Source organism: Artemia sp. Qi Xiang Cuo, chromosome 7 (assembly GCF_049724085.1).
Source record: "Artemia sp. Qi Xiang Cuo chromosome 7, ASM4972408v1, whole genome shotgun sequence".
NCBI classification, from domain to species: domain Eukaryota; kingdom Metazoa; phylum Arthropoda; class Branchiopoda; order Anostraca; family Artemiidae; genus Artemia; species Artemia sp. Qi Xiang Cuo.
The window spans coordinates 611,959-633,879 of NC_142800.1; the positions used below are offsets into that span (position 1 = coordinate 611,959).

Sequence of the window (21,921 nt, forward strand, 5' to 3'; positions counted from 1 at the left end):
GTCCAGACAGCTCAATTGAGCCTGAAATAAGATAATAAAAAAGGACAGAATTAGGTAACAATTCCACGATGGAAAATACATTGATGTATTAGAAAATACGGTTTTAGACCCATTGCTCACGAAAACTTGCGCTATTTTTAGAGAATGACGAGAATAAAAGGAAATGAGAAATGTAAAGAAAAATCTTATTAGGAAATAATATGAAAATTGTAATATTCCTTGGGCATGGTGCATAGAATAGAATACACCACCAGCATCAGTATGTAACATTTGAGGCTTCATCTCCTCCATTTTGAAGGCACCCGCATCCTAATGTACCTATATTCGTTTTATCTTTTTCAGTTCGCATGACTATTGGCTATAGTGTTCTAGTCTCACTGGAAGCATTCAAATCCAGTGCCCAAAAGCACTTTGGCGAAGGTGTTACCTCATGGTTTACTTTCATTATTGGGACACAATTTCATTTCATGTTTTATCTCAGTCGACCTCTCCCAAATATTTTTGCATTGATTATTGGTAAGAAATTGTTGGTCTGTTTAGGACTATTTAATCGCCCAATTTGGCCAAACGGTTTTATGATCTGGCTCTGTAAATCACCTTTTTTGTTAAAGTGTTATGTCGATCTATATGCTAGACGGGTGGAAAGTGGGGTGAAACCATTTACCCACCACAGTCATTCTTGTTGAAGTTCTAAAATTCGGCCATAATCATTAAAATTCGGCCATAATTCGGCCTCTGCGCATAATTGAATTTGCATTTCTAGTCTCATTAAGAAAATATTATTTTTTTATTTTAAGAAAATATTATTATATTATTATTTTATTATAATTAAGTAAAATCTTTGTTTTTAGTTATTTGTATGGGTGCTTAATAGACTGTCATTTTTAATCACCTGGAGTTATGGAAGTTGTCTTATGATAACCCTTATGACTCCCCTTTATGACCCCCCTTATGACCCACCTATTATGACCCCCCCCCCCAACTAAACAGGTCAGTAAATTAATGTCATTTTTTATGCTATACTTAAATTTTTCTTCAATTACATTCATCTCTCACTGGAAGCTCGAAAAATTAGACCTACAAATGCACTTTTTAAGGTTTTTGGTACCCTTCCACCCACAGAACCTGTACCCCAGCAGCTGGTGCATGACTATACCCCAATCTACATGTGTTAATGCAGCCTCAAATGAATCAACTAATTATGACGAATTATAATAATAATTTTGTGTACCATTGGTTTATTTCGCTACTATGTTGATGAACGAAGAAATGGAGAGGCTATATAAATAGTTTGGCATTGTTCTAGATTGAATGACTATCTCAGAATTTTCACTTTATAATGCTTCGGCCTTCTTGGCCTTCTACAGTTTCGGCCTTCTAGGCCAAAATTGTTGTTTTGTGCCATAAAACTCCACTTGACTGTGATGCAATCTTTTTTATATCCTAGATAGGGCGCTAGGGCTTTCTATATCCTTTCAAATGAGCACAATTTTCTTAATTGCAATCCATTTGAAGTTCTAAGGGTGAGAATTTAGCATGGCTAAATTCTCTTTTCATTAGTAAAAAATAATGATGGTAATTAAATATTAGCCGTGCAAAATTTGTTGTCGATAGAGGTCAAAACAATTTTATACGCCAGAATAAAACTTTTTATTCTTTTTAAACTTTTTATCCAATATACGCAAAATTTTTATATTCCAGAATAAAACTCTTTTTAAACTTTTTATCCAATATACGCCAAATTTGTATACGCCAGAATAAAACTTTTCATTCTTTTTAAACTTTTTATCCAATATACGCCAAATTTTTTTGCGCCAGAATAAGACTTTTTATTCTGTTTAATTTTTTTTTATCCAATATACGCCAAATTTTTATACGCCAGAATGAAAAATTTTATTCTTTTAAAATTCTTATACAATATACGCCAAATTTTATACGCCAGAATAAATTTTTTATTCTTTTTATACTTTTTATCCAATATACGCCAAATTTTTTATGCGCCAGAATAAAACTTTTTATTCTTTTTAAACTTTTTATCCAATATACGCCAAAAATTTTTACGCCATAATAAAGATTTTCATTCTTTTTAAACTTTTTATCAAATATGCGCCAAATTTTTTGGCGCCAGAATAAGACTTTTTATTCTGTTTAATTTTTTTTTATCCAATATACGCCAAATTTTTATACGCCAGAATAAAAATTTTTATTCTTTTAAAATTCTTATCCAATATACGCCAAATTTTATGCGCCAGAATAAATTTTTTTATTCTTTTTAAACTTTTTATCCAATATACGCCAAATTTTTATACGCCAGAATAAAACTTTTTATTCTTTTTAAACTTTTTATCCACTATACGCCAAAATTTTTTACGCCAGAATAAAACTTTTTATTCTTTTTAAAATTTTTATCCAATATACGCCAATCTTTTATGCGCCAGAATAAAACTTTTTATTCTTTTTAAACTTTTTAAATTTTTATCCAATTTTGTATACGTCAGAAAAAACTTTATTCTTTTATACTTTTTATTCGATAGACGCCAAATTGTTATACGCCAGAATAAAGCTTTTTATTTTTTTAGACTTTATCCAATATACGCCAAGTTTTTATGCGCCAGAATAAAACTTTTTATTCTTTTTAAACTTTTTATCCAATATACGCCAAATTTTTATGCGCCATAATAAAACTTTTCATTCTTTTTAAACTTTTTATCCAATATGCGCCAAATTTTTTGGCGCCAGAATAAGACTTTTTATTCTGTTTAATTTTTTTATCCAATATACGCCAAATTTTTATACGCCAGAATAAAAAATTTTATTCTTTTAAAATTCTTATCCAATATACGCCAAATTTTATGCGCCAGAATAAATTTTTTTATTCTTTTTATACTTTTTATCCAATATACGCCAAATTTTTATACGCCAGAATAAAACTTTTTATTCTTTTTAAACTTTTTATCCACTATACGCCAAAATTTTTTACGCCAGAATAAAACTTTTTATTCTTTTTAAAATTTTTATCCAATATACGCCAATCTTTTATGCGCCAGAATAAAACTTTTTATTCTTTTTAAACTTTTTAAATTTTTTATCCAATTTTGTATACGCCAGAAAAAACTTTATTCTTTTATACTTTTTACTCGATAGACGCCAAATTGTTATACGCCAGAATAAAACTTTTTATTCTTTTTAGACTTTATCCAATATACGCCAAGTTTTTATACGCCAGAATAAAAATTTGTATTCTTTTTAAACTTTTTATCCAATATACGCCAAATTTTTATGCGCCAGAATAAATTTTTTTTTAGCTAAATACTTTTCCTGAAATATCTAGTCTTAGCAACTCATGTTTTGACAAATAATTTTTTAAACTGGATTCCGTGCCTGAATTTTGTTAACCCTTTGGCCCTTTTAACTCAATATCTTGTTTGGTATTTTAATAATAAGTTTTCCGTGTTATCTTGGGACTTTTCTTTTTTCTTTATTATGTGCTCGTCTTATATGTGTGTTACTTCAGCAGGTAACATACATTACTATCCAAAAAGCCCGTCGGACAAAAGGTGTAAAAAATTAAATAAAAAACTGTAGTGCATACTCCTTTTTGATTACTTTAAAAAAAATCTTTTACCTGCTTCCCGGCAAAAACATAATTATAAGCCTCCCCCTAGAAAAATCTTGTGTGATCATTGTAAACCAACTTGATTGTGACAGTAAAAGTACTCAGAAAAAACATTAATTGTAGCTACCTACCGTATAATCTCACGTGATTGGCTGTGTATTACAGACGCTTACCAATTGTATGATGTAAGGTTACATCTCTCGAGCCAATCATATGAGTTTTCTGAGCACTTAAGTGTAGGTTGTTCTACTTTCTCAAGAAGAAATAAATCAATTAAAATCTGACTACAGTCTTGGTGTTGCTGGAATGCGAACAGTGTCACTAAATTGGATTTATAATTAAAGATTTACTCAGAGTATTTAAGTGAAGATAATCCAGGGCACGTTTATAGCAAACTTGGAAATGAAAAAAAAACCAACAACAATGGACATAAACGAGTACACATTTCTTGCTGTTCTAAAACGGATTCAGGTACAACATTTTTAGACTGGGTTAGTAAATTGCTTAATCGATTTTGTGGCCCTGCAGCTGTAACACGTGGTTCATTGTTGATTCAGCACTTGGCAGTGGCAACTAGACCTATTGGCAGTGACAATTGACAACTAGGTCTTTTTGTCACGTTCTAGCTCTGCACCTGAATAAAAATCTTTTAACCTATTTTGTCCCTCAAAAAGCTAGTAAATAGGTGGGTTGTATTTTAGTTCTTATTTCCCATATATATATATATATATATATATATATATATATATATATATATATATATATATATATATATATATATATATATATATATATATATATATATATATATATATATATATATATATATATATATATATATATATATATATATATATATATATATATATATATATATATATATATATATATATATAGATATATATATATATATATATATATATAGAGATATATATATATATATATATATATATATATATATATATATATATATATATATATATATATATATATATATATATATATATATATATATATATATATATATATATATATATATATATATATATATATATATATATATATATATATATATATATATATATATATATATATATATATATATATATATATATATATATATATATATATATATATATATATATATATATATATATATATATATATATCTTTTTAATATATCAAACATTAAGGAGGATTTTGATACAAAGGTATCCGAGATTAAGCTTAAGAACATGTCTGCAATTAGAGGGCAGATGTTTGAATCTTTTTCCATTTCCCGAATTGGTCTGACGGATTCACCCTGGATAAATTGCAGCTTAAGAATGCACTTTTCGTATTCTACACTTGCACTTTTGAACACCTACTGCACTTCTCATTTCTGAGACCTCTCACATCTGGTTGCTACTGCACTTCTGAACACCTACTACACTATTCACTTCTGAGACCTCTCACTCCTCACTTCTGGGGGGGGAGGTTCTGCACTTCTGAACACCTACTCTTTATGCTAAGTAAAGCTTAGCTTATACTTTATTGAAAGTAGTGTCTATATTTTGTGAAACCTCTCGTGTATGAGGATGCACTGTCTATCGAATTACATTTTTGAAATTGGTCTTCCATTTTTTTTTAATAAAAAAAAAGTTAAGAAAATGGCCGAACCATTCGAAAATTGGATAATTTTCTGATTTTTAACCAAGTTTAGATAATTCTCTAAGAAAAAGTCCAAGCGATATCATAAATCTGTCTTGGTGAATGTGTAGACCTGAAGGATACCTTGTCCTTTCGATGCAAGTTACCGCTATAGGCCATTCAGAAAATCTCATGTTCCAGAGCCCTTGAGCAAATACCTTGAAAACCTGAGACCGAGAAAATTTAAACTTTAAAACCTGGGACCGGCAAAATCTTAAGTATATTCTTGTTAGTTTACAAAAGCCTGGTATTTTCTTGATTTTTTTTTTCATACCGTTCTCTCTTAGATTGGCAATGTACGTGACTCTAGAAATTGGGAATAAATATAGTATGAAAGGTGCTATACTAATGTTAGAAAATATCCTTATCATTGACATTTTTGCAGTTTTGTGGTCTTACAAGTTTTGGTTTGAACAGAAGCATGAGAACTTCATTGCCACATCTGCGGCTGCTATTCTCATATTCCGCGGGGAATTAGCGATTCTTCTAGGCTTGTTTCTACTTTCTGATCTTGTGAAGCAAAGAATAACAATTGAAAGGTAAGATTGTTTAGTATTCGGTATCTTTGTTTTAACTCCTAGGAATAAGATTAATGAGCAGAAAAGTGTCTTGTGTGCTTGGTTCTTATTTTATGTAAAATTCGCAAATTCGTATTCGCAAATACTTTTCTTGCCAAAGCTAAGACGGGCGTACCTAGCAATCTTCTAAGCTTTAGAAACTGAGAAAGAGTAGAGGGAGGTGCTTGAAATATTCAGTGCATAATTTAGACACTGGATATATTCCTGAACATTTAATTCACCTGAATAATTCATTCGGCTACTTTCAAAGAGAGCAAAAAGCCTGTCATATAGAAGTTTATCATGAATTCACTCAATAAATTTGAAACTTAAACTATTTTTAATCCAGCTTTTTTTGCATGATCCACTATTTTGTTTAACCGTCTTTCACGAAATGTAATCGCTGGATATGTGAAATAGATTTCTTTTCGTTCAATTGTACTAAACCTGTGAAACACAAAAGGTGTAGGTAGTGAATAAAGGGTAAATCCAATAGTACAAGCATGTAACCCCTCGCCCTGAAGATAAATACTCCATGACTTTTTAGATTTTAATTTGTTCAACGTGCGTCACAAACCAGTAATAGACAATTAGCTGAAGTATGCAAGTCCCCCCACCCCCTGAAAATTCTCATATTTTCCCCCACCCCGTGAAAAGGTGTAGGTAGTGAATAAAGGGTAAATCCATTAGTACAAGTATGTAACCCCTCGCCCTGAAGATAAATACTCCATGACTTTTTAGATTTTAATTTGTTCTACGTGCGTCACAAACCAGTAATAGACAATTAGCTGCTGTATAAAAGTCCCCCACCCCCTGAAAATGAAAGTTTTTGTTGCTTCTTCCATGCAAATTTGACTTTTTTCAGCGGGATTCTAATTTCTATATTTGTCCTATTTAAACTTTTAAGAATTTTGTTCGAAAAATTGTGTTTATTTTAAATCGGCGCAATAAGTCTTATCTCAAATACAGTCAAGACCAGTTTTACTTTGGTTTTTAAGTTTTTTATAAAAGGAAAACTCCTCAGGTCATTACATACGAGTAAGAATATACCACTACTACTACAAACAGCTCACCGCAGCACCAAGCCGCCTGAGGCCAACACAGCCACGCACTCTCCTCCTCCACCAAAATCTATTCAAAGCCTCCCTTTTTCCACCCGCCCACGAAGTTCCCATTTCCTTTAAATATTTCTTTATGACGTCCTCCCACCCCAGACGGGGATGACCTGTTTTCCGTTTAGTCCTATATGGTTGGCCGAAAAGAACAATCTTCGGCAATCTGTCATCCTTCATCCGCACAACGTGCCATAGCCACCTCAACCTTTCTTTCATTATAGCCCTAGAGAGCGGTATTGAACCACATTTTACGTACTGCCTATTGTTTGAAATACGGTCAGTCAGTCGGATACCCAGAACAATCCTTAAGCAATTTCTCTGGAAAACATCTAGCAAATCTTCATCTGCTTTTCGAAGCGTCCATGCTTCAGAGCCATATTTGACTACTGTAGCTTCTAATATTCTAATCTTGGTTTGCAGACTTATCTTCCTTTTCTTCCAGACTTTTTTTTAACTGTGAAAAAAAACACCCTGATCCTTGGCTATTCTATTTTTAACCTCTTCACTGCTCCCAACATCTTTACTAATAATCCTACCAAGGTAAGTGAAGCTGCCCACCTGATCAATCTTTTCAATACCCAACGTCAGCTTTTCATCTTCACTTATTCCTAGCCTTAGTGACTTAGTCTTCCTAACATTAAATTCCAAACCAATTCTAGCACCCTGAACTCGCAAAACCTCTAAAACCTCATTCATTTTGCTCAAACTTTCATCTAGGATGCTTAAATCATCAGCATAATCTAAGTCCAGGAGACTTTTTCCTCCCCATTTGATTCCGTGGTCTCCCATTGCCTTTCCTTACTTCTTAAAACAAAGTCCATTAAAGTAATCCATATAAAGGGGGATAGAACACAGCCCTGCTTAACTCCTGATTTAATACAAAACCAGCTGCTAACCTCATTTCCTACCTTAACCTCAACAGTGTTATTCTCGTACATAGCAATAATCACTTTAATGTATTTGTCTGGTATACCATACAACGATAAAACCTTTACCAAAGTTCTTCAACAGAATCGAACACTTGCTCATAATCTATAAAACTGAGGACCAAAGGTGTTTGAAAACTCAGGCAATTCTCAATTATTAGCCTAAGTTTGAAAATTTGGTCGACACATCCTCTACCTTTTCTAAAACCGCACTGCTCTTCTCTTAAAACTTTGTCTACGGCATCTCTCAGTCTAAAAAGTATCATATTACTAAGTAATTTACTACCTACAGAGACCAGACTAATGCCTCGATAATTACCACACTCACTCTTGTATTTTTTCTTATACAGAGGTTTAATTAAGGTTTCCCTAAAATCATTAGGTACTTCCCTTTTTTCAATAATCATATTCATAATCTTCAGTAAATCATTTTTAACTTCAGAGCTACCATATTTAAGAAACTCATTTACTATACTATCAGCACCTGGAGCCTTATTATTTTTTAATCCTTTTAGTACTGTTGATAATTCCTCTCACAAAACAAATCTTCCTTCGCATCCAAGGTATCACAAACTTTTTCATTTTCCTCTATATTTTTTCCTGCAACTCTATCTCGGTTAAGAAAATTCTCAAAATGTTCGGCCCATCTCTCTTTGGTTTTTTCCTTATCGCTAATTGCGACCCCATTCCTATCTTTAACTGGGCCAAGTCCGGATTGACTACTCCCTCTCAATTTGTTAACATGCCAGTACAATATTTTACTATCATGGCGTCTAGCTGCATCTTCCAGATCCTCAGCAATTTTATCCATGGCCTCCACTTCACACCTCCTTAGTTCATATTTTAATGCTTTCTCTACTTTCTTTACATTTCTTTTGTTTTCATATGATCTATCACTCAGATAGTTCTTGTACAAGTCCTTTCTTCTTTCTATTAAACATAAAGCTTTTTCACCAATATTCTTAGCTGCAGTTCTAGCTTTCTTCTCTACGACACCTTCAGCAACTTCACAAATTATTTTTCTAAAGTTATTGCAACCATCTTCCACATTATCAAATTTCAAACTCGGAAGTTTAGTATTCAACTGTTCCTGGAAGGTTTCTCTCAAATTCTCATCCTTGAATCGACCAACATAATAACTTCCCGGCAGGTAGTTACCCCTCCGATATTTCAGCTTTAACAGTGATTTAAACAAAGAACGAATTGCCTAACTTACAGCCCTTGCCCTGAGAACTGTAGGAAGGTTAATATCCCCTAAGACATAATTACTGGACCTTTCACCTATACTGAACAAAATAACTCTCTCAAAATTTTGATCGGATGTGTCTTAGCAAATGGCAGGCTTGGGTGGGACTGATTGCCCTCCATTCACTTTTCACTCTTAAAAAGAGCACTAAGACTTCCGACTTCCAATCGAATGAGCTCCATCCGATCCAGAGTTTATACGACCACCCGTTCCATAAGAATCTTATATGGCCCAGGTTATAACTTACAACCCTTTCCCCTGGGCTCTAGGGTGTGTTTCCACCATATAGACATTCTTGTATGGTTTTTGGACTATAAGTAACAAAATGACTATCTCACAACTTCAATTGAATGCGTTTTGGGAAATGAGGATGTCAGGGAGTGGGGAGGGGGCTAGTTGCTTCATCACTTTTGACTCTTGCAAGGGAACTAGGATTATACATTTTCCAATCAAATGAGACTCTTCTATAGTTCACACGACCACCCCATCCATAAAAACTTATCCCTTGGGGCATAACTCACAACCCATACCCCCAGACTTTGGCGGATTCTGTCAACCACAAAGGCGTTGTTATATGATCTTTTGACGATTTTTGAACAAATGTCTATCTCAAAATTTCTATCGGATACATTTGGGGAAAATACGACGTGGGGGGGGGCGCTCCCTCCGATCACTTTGACTCTTAAAAGGGCACTGGAACTTCTGATTTCCAATCCAATGAGCCGTATCCAAAGTTAATACGACCACCCTTTCTATAAAAAACCTTATATGCCCTTGGGGCATGACTTACTACCCTTGCGCTGAGGGCTGGGGTCTGTTGTCATCCTTAAAGACATAATTTCCAGGCCTTTTAACTACGCTGAACAAAATGGCTATCTCATAATTTTGATTGGATGTGTTTGGAGAAATAATGGCCGTGCGGGGGGTTGGGGGTTACCCTCCAATCACTTTTGATTATTAATAAGGGCACTAGCCCTTTTAGCACCTTCAATTTCCAATCAAACGAGCCCTTTTTGAAGTTTTTACGACAAAAAATGGCCATCTCAAAATTTCTATTGGATGCATTCGGGGAAAATACAACGTGAAGGGGGGGGGGTGGCTGCCCTCCCGTCACTATGACTCTTAAAAAGGCCGCTAGAACTTATGATCTCCAGTCCAATGAGCCCCATCTGAAGTTTATACGACTATCCTTTCCATAAAAACCTTACATCCCCTCAGGGCGTAACTTACAACCCTTATGCTGAGGGCTGTAGAGGGGCTGTCAACCCAAAAATATAGTTTCTGGATCTTTCAACTACGCTTAACAAAATGACTATATCAAAATTTTGACTGGATGTGTTTGGGGAAATGATGGGCGTGTCATGGGGGCTGGTAGCACTCTAATTAATTTTGGCTTTTAAAAAAGGTACTAACCTCTTCAATTTCCAATCGAATGAGCCCTTTTCGAAGTTTCTACAACTCTTATACGAAGTGTCTTGGTGAAAAAAAAAAATAATACATTTTGCTCACATCGCTCTTTACTTATGCGGCGCTATTGCACTGTCTATGAAAAAGATGTAACTATATTAACTGAACTAGGAATAGCTGTGATCTATTGTGTGTTTCGTCTTGACTATTTATTCCCTATGATTAGTTTCTTATAAAATTTAGTGTATTTATTGATTTCAAGAATTATCACACATTTGAAGGAACATACGCTATTTTATTCCTTATATTTGTTATACCTTGGAATTTTTCCTCCTTTTATTTCAGGGCAATTAGGATTGCTGTACCGTGTGGCGTAGTCTCTCTAGCAGCCACCATTATGATCGATTCTATATTTCGGAAGCGATTGCTATGGCCTGAAGGAGAGGTTCTCTGGTTTAACATTGTCGAGAATAAAAGCTCAGACTGGGGGGTATGTAAAATGTTTCTTAAAGAATTATTTTAGTTTTGATTTGGCTTTAATTATGTGATGATGACAACACAGAGGAATTAGTTTGGGGACCTTACAACTGTCAAACAATTAAACTTAATTCTTGGAATTTTGCAATAAATAATATCATATTGCAAGTGTACTGCACTTACGATACTGTCGCTATTAGTCAGCCAAAGGAAAATCAAATTAATTTAGTTTCAAATGTATCTTGTCGAATTTGCCAACGATTAAATAAAAAAAACAAATTCTTTCAACTGAAAGTAAGGAGCAACATTAAAACTTAAAACGAACAGAAATTATTACGTATATGAGAGTTGCTCTTCCTCGAAACCTCGTTCTATACGCTAAAGTGTTTTAGTACTTTTAAAAAAGATTCTTATTGTTCTAATTAAACGAGTATAGTGTTTCAGGAGTGGTTCTTAGAGAGTTGGGACATAATTCAAACTTTAAAATAGAATAGAATACGATTTATTGGTTAAAATAGCATAAAAGATAGCAGAAAAGCTTTAGAGTAAGGAGTGAGGTGTTGAGGAACAGCATCCCCTCTCATATACGTAACAATTTCTGTTCGTTTTAAGTTTTAATGTTGCTCCTTACTTTCAGTTGAATTAAACCTGTTTTTTTATTTAATTTCTGATCGCTTTTGGAAAATTCCTCCTCCTCATGGATTTATTCTCTATACAATTTAATCTTGGTGAGAATTTACTCCGGACAATTACTCTTAACATCTCCACGCGTAAAATTGAGTTGGCAAAGAGAAAGCAAGACATAAGACGATTTTGGTATAGGAATTCTGGAATATTCCCCAGTGTAAAATTCACTCCCTGGAAACTTCCCTCCCTATGGAAAATTATCCCCGTGGAAAATCCCTCCAGCAGAAAATCGCCTCCCCCCCCCCATCTGAAAAATATATGCATAGTTCCCATAACAAAAAAACTATACGTAAACAATGGGCAAATTCTTTAACTTAAAGAGCTTTCCTCAGGGGCTGTGGAGGATCATGATATCTTCAAAGGCTTTGTTATTCGGCCTTTCAACTATGCTGAACAAAATGGCTATCTGAAAATTTTGATCGGACGATTTTGAGAAAAAAATGGGGAGTGGGAGGGGGCTAGTTGCCCTCCAATGTTTTGATGGCTTAAGAAGGGCAGTAAAAATTTTGATTTTCGTTTGAATGAGCCCTCTCCCGATATTATTGGACAACTGGATCGATACTATCACCCATGGGGAAAAAAACAGCAAATAAACATGCATCCATGATCTTTCTTCTGGTAAAAAATATAAATTTCACATTTATGCAGATAGGAGTTTGAAACCTCTACAGTATGGTTCTCTAATACGCTGAATCTTATGGTGTGATTTTCATTAAGATTCTTTATTGTTAGGGTGTGTTTCCCCCCTTTTTCGAAAATAAGGCAAATTTTCTCAGGCTCGTAAACCTTGATGGGTAAGACTAAACCTAATGAAACTTAAACGTTTTAAATCAACATACAAATGCGATTCTTTTGATATATATATATATATATATATATATATATATATATATATATATATATATATATATATATATATATATATATATATATATATATATATATATATATATATATATATATATATATATATATATATATATATATATATATATATATATATATATATATATATATATATATATATATATATATATATATATATATATATATATATATATATATATATATATATATATATATATATATATATATTTAATAATATAAACATAATTTAATAATTTAACACGTTGGATCAACAATAAGAACGTGTTTTTAAATTATTTTTCTTTCATCTCATTGAATCGCCTTGTTTAACTTACTTTTTATCAGTCCTGGTTGAACTTCGCTGAAGTAAGGATGCTAGGGCTGCTTTGAAAGATTTTTTAATTTTTGGTTTTATTGGTCACACGTTGTTGTGAATCTTTTTGGTTTTATATATTTTCGTCTTGCTGAGGACGGCCCTTGGACATAGGGCCGAAATATTCATTTAAAAGTTGCGTTCCACTGTCTTGTATAAAAAAAAAGATTCTCCGTTGTTCCATATATTTTTTACGCATTCACGATTGTTATCTTTGTTATCATAAACATCATAAAAATTATCGTTTTTGAATTACCGTTGATTTTATATTGAAAATCAAGTATTCGGCAGTAGGCATCAAAACAAGACTAATTGTAGGAAAAAAGCCAAGACAGATAGTCCGAGTAATTGAGAGGCAAAAATGTTTAAATGGCACGGGTATAATGGTGGGAGGAAGTATGACTCTCTTATTGGACAAGTACTTGTGTGTTAGTTTTTGAAAAGCACGATAGAACTTAGCCAATCAAGAAAGAGTTAGAGACAATTATTCTTAAAGCTCAAAATCTTATTATTCTAATCTTATTTAATATTGAATTCACTGTTGTTACAATGAATTGGAAACCAGTGCAACCAATTATCAAGATATCTGGAAAGTTCAAATCCGAGCTTATTTTTGAGTGAACGGGGGGGGGGGTCTTGGATTTAAAACCTGTTATATTTTAGGCCTTATAGCTTGTATTTTGTGGAGCTAAATAAAAAAATTGGAGAGAAGTATGATAGTCGCTAGTTTCTTCTGAAACATTACCTGACTGTTTTTGTAGTTTATGTATGATTTCTATGGGTTTGACAACCAAGATAAAAAAATGAATAAGTAAAGCCTTTCGGCACCCATTTGTGCCGTTCTTGCAAAGATACTTGTGATACTTCCCAGACAGAAATTACGCAAAAGTGGCTGGAAGTGTTTTTTACCACTATACCAGCCAAAAAGTACAACTATTAGATCCAAGATATTTTGAGTGGATATCATAAAAGAATGAAAACGTAGCTTAATACAGGCCAAATATTTTAGTATCACAAAGTTCCAAAGCTGAGGCATGCCTGACGCCATAATTCTACTGATTCAATGTTTTACGAACTAGCCAAACACAACAAAAAGTTGAAAATCAGTCGGTTTAATATTGCGATCTTTGGTAATTATGTCACTGATCACTTCAGGGGGTTTAGATTTAAAACCCCGCCCTCTTTTAAGAAATCATCTTGTGACTATGGATCATTTGTTTTGTTCTTTTTCAGACCTCGCCTTTCTTTTGGTACTTCTATTCAGCCTTGCCTCGAGCCCTGGATGTGTCATTGCTGTTAGTGCTTCTTAGCGTTTACTTCGATAGGAGAACAATCGAATTTTTATTACCACCTGTTGGATTCGTCTTGATTTATTCTTTTCTTGGGCATAAAGAACTTCGGTTTATTATTTATGCCATTCCTCTCCTGGATTTGGCGGCTGCAATGGGCTGCCATAGATTGTAAGTTTTTTTTTTTTTATTGTATTTATGAATATAAGGGGAAAGATCTGCCTGACCTCGGTTCGCCAGTTGGAACGCACAATGTATCAGTTGTAAAATATTGCGGCTGGAATTTTCTGTCTCCGATCCGCTTGAACGTATTTGTACCATAAGCCCTTAAGCACTTACCATCTATTCATGGTTAATCTATAATAGAATCTATAATTTTAGTATATCATATTATATTATAATCTTACATGGTTAAGTGGCGAGGTAAATCAAGAGACGGTACGTCTTGAGAAATTATCAAAACAGCAGATCTGCAGCGTTTTATTAAAACATAAAACGAACAGATATAAAGTCAGATAATGATTCAGATTTAAAACTAATAGAAAATACTATGAATGAATAAATGAAACCCAAAATGACCATGAATTAAAATGAATAATCGTATCAAACATAAAGATAAAAGATAGAAACTAAAATAAGTAAAAACCAACAGCAATAGCCACAAATAGTAGTATGGCTGCCACTTTCTACTCGCTAAAGCATCTAAAGGCCAGAGCGTGATTTATGCTTTACTGAAAACAAAATATATTTTAAACAGTTTCCCTTTTATCATTTTAACATCCTTTTTTATTATTTTATCATTTTGACATTTTGTCATATCAAAAGAAAAGGTTTCGAGAACAACCGCATTATATTTTTACCAATCTGTCTAGTTTCATTAGTCGGATATACAGTAAATTTTTATTCCTTATTTCTTCCTTTTAATGACATTCCTTTCAAATATAGGAAAAATCAAGTGATAAATCGTTTATTAACTCGCTGATTCCGCATATTGTTTAAGAAAACTAAACAACCGTTTCACAAATTACCAATGTTCAATTTAAAAGTTTTGTAGGTATCTTTTTTTTTCATTTGTTTGAATGAGAATCTAAAGGTAAATTTGATAAAAAAGTTTCCTTGTAAAATAGAAAATTAAATTGAAAGTCACAAACGGAATTATTCCTTAGTATGTTTCTTATTGTATTATTAGTTATATAGTAATATAGTATTATTTTGTTGTTGTCATGACAAATAGAAAGGCATCGATTGAAATTTAGATTGTTTTCAGCAAAGCCCCATTGACGTTCTATCATTTACAGACTCCAAGGGTGTAATCTTATTTGTGTAATTTCTCTTTGTTTTTACCGTTTTGTTTGGTCTTATTATTCATTTTGATTTTTGTTCGTTTTGGGTCTCATTTATTCATTCATGTTAATTTATTTGAGCTTGGGGTTTCCTTTATTCAATCGTATATTTCTGTTAATTTTAAGCTTGAATCATAATGTTTTGTATTAAGTTTTATGTTTTGAGCCGTCCTAGCCGAGTGGTCGAAGCGTTAGACTTGAAATCCTGAGGACAGGGGTTCGAGTCTTGGTGTCGATGGTTATTTGGTTTGGGAAGGGAGTCAATAGTGTGACTCTGTAAGCTCAGCTAGAAACGAACAGGGTTGCCAACATTTTAGCCCATAAATAAATCCCCACATCATCCAAAACTGTGTAATTTTAAGCCAAAATATGTTCTTATCTTGTCTTAAATATGTCCATCTTGAAACCTTAGAACCTATAGGATATTTTTCTTATCAATTGGGATATTGACCAGAAGACGCTTTGGAAACATCTTTCAAAATGGCCAGTCAACACTAAATATATTGAAAATTTAATACAAGCGCAATACTCATAAAAACAAGTAAAAACTAAAAATAGTTTATGGGGTCTAAGATTAGTCTTTTAGCAAGAATTCATCTTGAAAATTATGTTCAGCTTGAGAGTCAGCCTTATTTCTTCCTGTGATAGCTGTTTGCCAATCGGAGTATTTCTTGGGCATTTCAAAATGTATAATCCAGGATTCCAGCAACGTTCCAGAACGCCAAATTAGTTGCTTGACATGCATTAAACAACTAGTCGTTTGTATTAGAAGACCATTCCGCAATTTGGTTTTGATGTTATCAAGTAGCGTAAACTGTCTTTCAACAGCTGCTGAAGATTGTGGCAGGCCACATAACGCTAGCATAAAATCAAAAAGATCCTTGTATTTTTCTTGATCCTTGGCGTCCTTACATTTTCTTAGGGCAGACCAGAAAACTGATGGATTTGCTTATTCAGAACGGAAATTAAAAGTTCTAGTGCTTTTTTTCAGTGACCAAAAAGAATGGAGGGCAACTAAGCCCCCCCCCCCCGCTCGTTTTTCCCAAAGTCGCTGAATCATAATTTTTAGATAGCCATTTTGTTCAGCATGTTCGAAAAATACAATAACTGTCTTTGAGGATGACCCCCACAGTCTCCGGGGGACGGTCTACAAGTTATGAACTATGTCCAATGTTTACATATAATATTGGTTATTGGGAAGTATACAGAAGTTTTCAGGGCAAATTTTTTCTGGTAGTTGGGGGAGGGGGGGGTCGGGTTTTACGTGGGAGGATATTTCCATGGAGGAAGAGACATTGCTATGAAGGGGGCGCCGGATTTCCCAGCATTATTTAAGAAACGATAAGAAATAAAATAAAAAACTATTTTTTCAACTGAAAGCAAGGAGCAACACCAAAACTTAAAACAAACAGAAATTAATACGTACATGATTGGGTTCGCCCCCTAGTCATTACCTCGCTCTTTGCACTAATTTGTTTTTTTTTTTAGTTTCATCAGAGCTATTTATTCTAATTAACGGCATTTGTGATTATGGGGCCATTCTTAGAAAACTGGAAGAAAATTTGAACTTTGGCGTAAAGAGCGAGGTATTAACTAGGGGTTACGTAAGTTAATTCGTAAGTTACGTCAGATCAAAAGTACGCGAAAGCCATTTACCAAAAAAAGTAAAATTAATATGTAAATAATTATTCGGTATAATTGTTCATGTACGGTGAGCCAACATCAAAGCTGCATTAACTCAAAAACGTTAAGAAATTAAATAAAAAAAAACAAGTTTTTTTTTAACTGAAAGTAAGGAGCAATATTAAAAATTAAAACGAACAGAAATTAATCCGTATATGAAAAGAGCTGTCCCCCCCTGAAATATATATATATATATATATATATATATATATATATATATATATATATATATATATATATATATATATATATATATATATATATATATATATATATATATATATATATATATATATATATATATATATTATATTAAAATGTGTCCATTTTTTGCCCTATTATGTCATTGTGTCCAGGCACATAGAAATATGTCCTTTGGATAAAATATGTTCAGTTGGCAACCCTGGAAACGACCCAACTTTAAATGGGTACCTAGGAGAAATCTGGAGCAAAAACAGGAGAAGGGTGAGATGATTTGCCCTCAACCACGCATTGCACTCCCCGCTGAAGGCCGTGAATCAGGAGATCGGAACCAGCTCAACGAAGACTATTGGTAGGCCTGCGAAAAAGTTTTTTTGAAGTTTAGGTTTTAAAATGACCCTCTACTTCTCTTGAAGAAAATTTTTGAATTAGTTAACGTTTTTGAATTAACGTTAATTGAATTAGCGTTTAACAGAGAAATTTTCAGAAAGACTGAGCCACAAAGCGTTTATTGCTTTGAGAATTTATGGGGAGGATCTTGAGGGTGTTACCATTAATGCGGGGCTCCCACGGTGTCAATAAAGTTAACAAAACTGTCCCCAAAGTTAATAAACCATATTCCTCGCATTATTTTGTTGCCTTTATTGCTTACGGGAAAAAGTTGAACTTTATTTAACTTTTTAAGAAAGTTCGTAAAGTTCAACCAATAGCTTGGTAAAAGAAACAAAAAAATATTTCCGTTTATTATTAAAGGAAACAATACTTAAGAAGATGGTTTTCTCAGCTCCATGTCTGACTATTTCAGTTACTTTCAATGAAAAATTGCTGTAAAGTCAAAAAGGTGAAATCCTTGTGGGAGTGGAACAAACTATGGTTCTTACTTTTATGAAAAATTTTATTAACTTTATTGACGCCGTCGTATCCCCGCATATATGTTATATGCGTACAACTCACTGAAAGGCATTGCTCGTATCTACGTGCTTTTAATCAGTTTTACCATTAGTAAGTGCCAAATAGCACAAAATCGGCACCTTTTCTGCCACTTCTTAAGTGGAAAAGCTTCGAAGCATAAAACGGTTCCGTTATAACAATTATGGTCCAAAACTCTTATCTGCAGATTTCCAAGAACCCCTCCCGTATACTCTGCAAGTGCCATATGGCACAAAAATTGGCACTTTTTGCACCATTTCTCAAGGGTCGGGGCTATCGGGCTACCAGAACATCGTATACCGACATTTACTAGCTAATATCATTCATGTCTACGTTCTTCCTATAAATTCCACCATCTGCAAGTGCCAAATGGATCTTTTGGTGACATGTCTAAAGTGCAAAAGCTGGAACGCGTGGGATACGTCAACTTTTTAGAGAGGTGTTTAATAGCTCAGTTTAAAGCTATTACTTATATCTACGTGCTTTTATCAATTCTACCATCCGTAAGTGTGATATAGCACTAAACACAGTACCTTTGGTGCCACTTCTTAAGTGGAAAAACTTGGAAGCATAAAACGGTACCATCCTTGTAATTATGCTCCAAAAGTCTTCCCTGGAGGTTTAAAAGAAGCCGTCCCTTTTACCCTCTCCTCCCATCCCCATTAATCATGGTTGCATATATGTACAACTCACTGCAGCCCCGAGCTGCCTGAGGTCGACACAGCTTCACGTCCTCCTCCTCCATCCCAATCTAGTTTTAGACCCTTCCTTAGCCTCATTCTTAAGACCCTCCCAAGAAGTTCCAGTTTCCTTTAAATCTTTCTTTGCGACCTTCTCCCACCCAAGTTGGGGACGGCCTGCTCTTCGTTTGGAAGCTGTACTTTTCATATCATTATGCCATCTTTATAGTGCCCCATCTATATACTACGAAAATTTGAAGCTAGAAACTTTACTGTTAAGCAGCTTCTGGCAGCTATAGTCGCCATCTCCATGTGATTTGTTACTTATTTTAGTGATCAGTTTTTCTACCTGGCGAAATTTTCCCAGGGAATTGCTTTCATGGAAGACATTTGTCCCGAATTATTTGGACTTTTTATTGAGTTTCTATTTATTATATGTACCTTATTATATGTATTATATGTACCTTTTATAGCTAATGTTTAGCTATAAAAGCATAAAAAAGGTTACATTTGAAGCCACTTAAAAAAAAAAGCCTAAACATTTCAAAACACTAAGAAACCTTTGAGGATTTGGCAAAATAGTCAAATCTATATACAAGCTAGTATGGTTGTATTGTTTCTTGTGACTTTGCGGTGATTTTTATTGAGCTATTGGATATTGTACTTGGGTAATTTTTTTTTAAGATTAGCTCAATAAGCCTCCTTAAAAAATTGTTTAGTTTTTTAGATTCCCCCTAAGCCCTTTCACGGCCTTACAAAAATTTCAAGAAAAAGTAAATGTCTTTTCAGAGAACTCTGCTCCGTCGTCTTCAGTGCAAGAAAAAAAAAACTCTAAGAAATAAAAATACAGCTGAAAGGTGAAAACTGCAAATAAAGCCAAAGTTAAACCCAATCTTAAAAACAAACTAAAAGAGTTCATGTGGAGCTTTTTTAGTTCACGTTTTTTAGGTTGCTTATTTTTTATCTAGCTTATTCATGGTTTTTGTTTCGGTTGTTTATTTTTTTTCAAGGTTTTGCTTTCTCGATATAATTGCTCATCAGTAGAAAATCTTTCCTCTGTTTTGCTTCATTGTTGTTTTTCATTATCTTATCTATCGTCGTCTCAGAGCTTAAATAATAGTGAAGAAATTTATTTCTAACATTTTCTTCCTTTCAGGTGGGAAAATCGACTAAAGGGAAATTGGCAAATGACATTAGCCGTAAGTGCTATTGGGCATTTACTTGCCAACTCACTTCTCAGCTTATTTCTTCTAAGCGTTTCAAGTACCAACTATCCTGGTGGTTTTGCCTTAGCTAAGCTTCACAGCTTGGAACATTCTCCCAAAAATCAAAGTGTGCATATAGACGTATTTTCAGCCCAAACTGGAATCTCTAGATTTTCCCAACTCAACCCCCACTGGGAATATAACAAAAGTGAAAATTTAGATGTTGTCAGTTTGCATAGATTTGAGTATTTGTTAGTTGAAGGCAGAAGTAAATATTCAACGACGCTGAAGCCTTTTATAGAAACACATCAAATTTTTGCCATTGAGGAGGCTTTTAACCAACTACATTTTTCTTATTCCTCTTTTCCTCCATTTAAAGTACGGTTGAAACCGTCGATCTTTATTTTAAAAAATTTACATAGAAACGTGCCCATTTTTAAGAAAAATCGCCGACGAAAGACGCTAGAAAACAAGTTAAAAAGAAATGAAGTGCCGGATACAAATGTAAGGAAAGTCAAAGATTCACCACGAAAGCCCTCTTCTCAAGGTGACAGCGCTGCAAAAATAAATTTGAAGAAAGAAAATTTGAATGATCAAGTAATAAGGAAAGCTGATTTATACGTTGAAAGTGATGAAACAGAAAATTTTGATCCGGATGTTTTTATTGACTTGAATGATAAATTCCTGAATGATTATGTACTTGATAGTTATGAAGTTGAACATGAAGAAAATCCAGGTCACCTTTTAATTCATGATAGCTTGGAAGACATTGGCCAGTGGTTAGGAAATGAATCTAATGAGAATTTATGAATTTCAAAAAGGAGTCTGACAGAGTTGCGCCCAAGGAGTACTGGAGTTTGAAGTATTTTAAGTCTATTTCTGATTCCAAAGTCTAGAGATCTTTTTAGATCCAGTTATCCCAGAAACATTGTTTTTTTTAACCTTTTTTGACAACACTTTGGGGAGATAGGATGTGTATTTTGTGATGAAACTAGTCGATGGATTGTTTTCGTGCCTTAATAAATTTTTTTGAAAATTTATGAAAAGTCCAGTTTATTTTAACTTTTTTACTATTTCAGGATGAAATCATATGGTTGAGTAGTTCCAAGTAAGGGCATATCGACAATGAAAATTAGTTCAAGCGAAAATTGGGAAATAGCTAGTTTTAGACCCATTCATAATAAGGTTTAACCAAATTCTGCAATAGCACCGAAATCCAGTTTGCCTGAATATTTTTGAAGTTTAGCTGAGGCCAGCCAATTAAGAACTGGATCATAACCTTTTTTTTACATAACTCATAACGTTAAAAGGTACACATACAAAATATAAACATACTTGGGGAAGTCGAGCATACTACATAAAGTGCAAATATTATGAAAAGGGCGTTACATACCAACAGCTGACACTCCATCCCCCCCCCCCTCCTGTTTGAATAAAAATAATGGGGAGGTTTTCGCTTAAGATAAGACAAAAATTTTATTTCATAACAACTATCATAAGTGAAACACCCCGAGTTTGTATCTTTGAGCAGTTATAAAGAACAAAGAAAGGGATAAACATTGTCATGAGTCATTATAGATCAACTGCGTAAACAATGAAATAAAAAACAATAATGTAACAAATCTACACA

General features: G+C 33.5%; 1 protein-coding gene across 1 annotated transcript; it reads left to right on the forward strand.

Annotated features, from left to right (window-relative positions):
• Positions 1-313: 313 nt before the first annotated feature.
• On the forward strand, positions 314-21,337 carry LOC148949837 (dol-P-Man:Man(7)GlcNAc(2)-PP-Dol alpha-1,6-mannosyltransferase-like). The gene is made up of 5 exons (XM_089091321.1): positions 314-516; positions 5,691-5,844; positions 10,902-11,046; positions 14,194-14,420; positions 20,243-21,337. The coding sequence occupies exons 1-5, from the start codon at positions 348-350 to the stop codon at positions 21,099-21,101; spliced, it is 1,554 nt and encodes a 517-aa protein (XP_088947447.1). The 5' UTR covers positions 314-347; the 3' UTR covers positions 21,102-21,337.
• Positions 21,338-21,921: the final 584 nt, after the last annotated feature.

Excerpts from the sequence above, each read along its gene's own strand:
- LOC148949837 (XM_089091321.1), top strand. The coding sequence starts at position 348 with ATGACTATTGGCTATAGTGTTCTAGTCTCACTGGAAGCATTCAAATCC. Across the intron at positions 517-5,690 it reads TATTTTTGCATTGATTATTG|TTTTGTGGTCTTACAAGTTT; the intron begins GTAAGAAATTGT and ends ACATTTTTGCAG. Across the intron at positions 14,421-20,242 it reads GCAATGGGCTGCCATAGATT|GTGGGAAAATCGACTAAAGG; the intron begins GTAAGTTTTTTT and ends TCTTCCTTTCAG.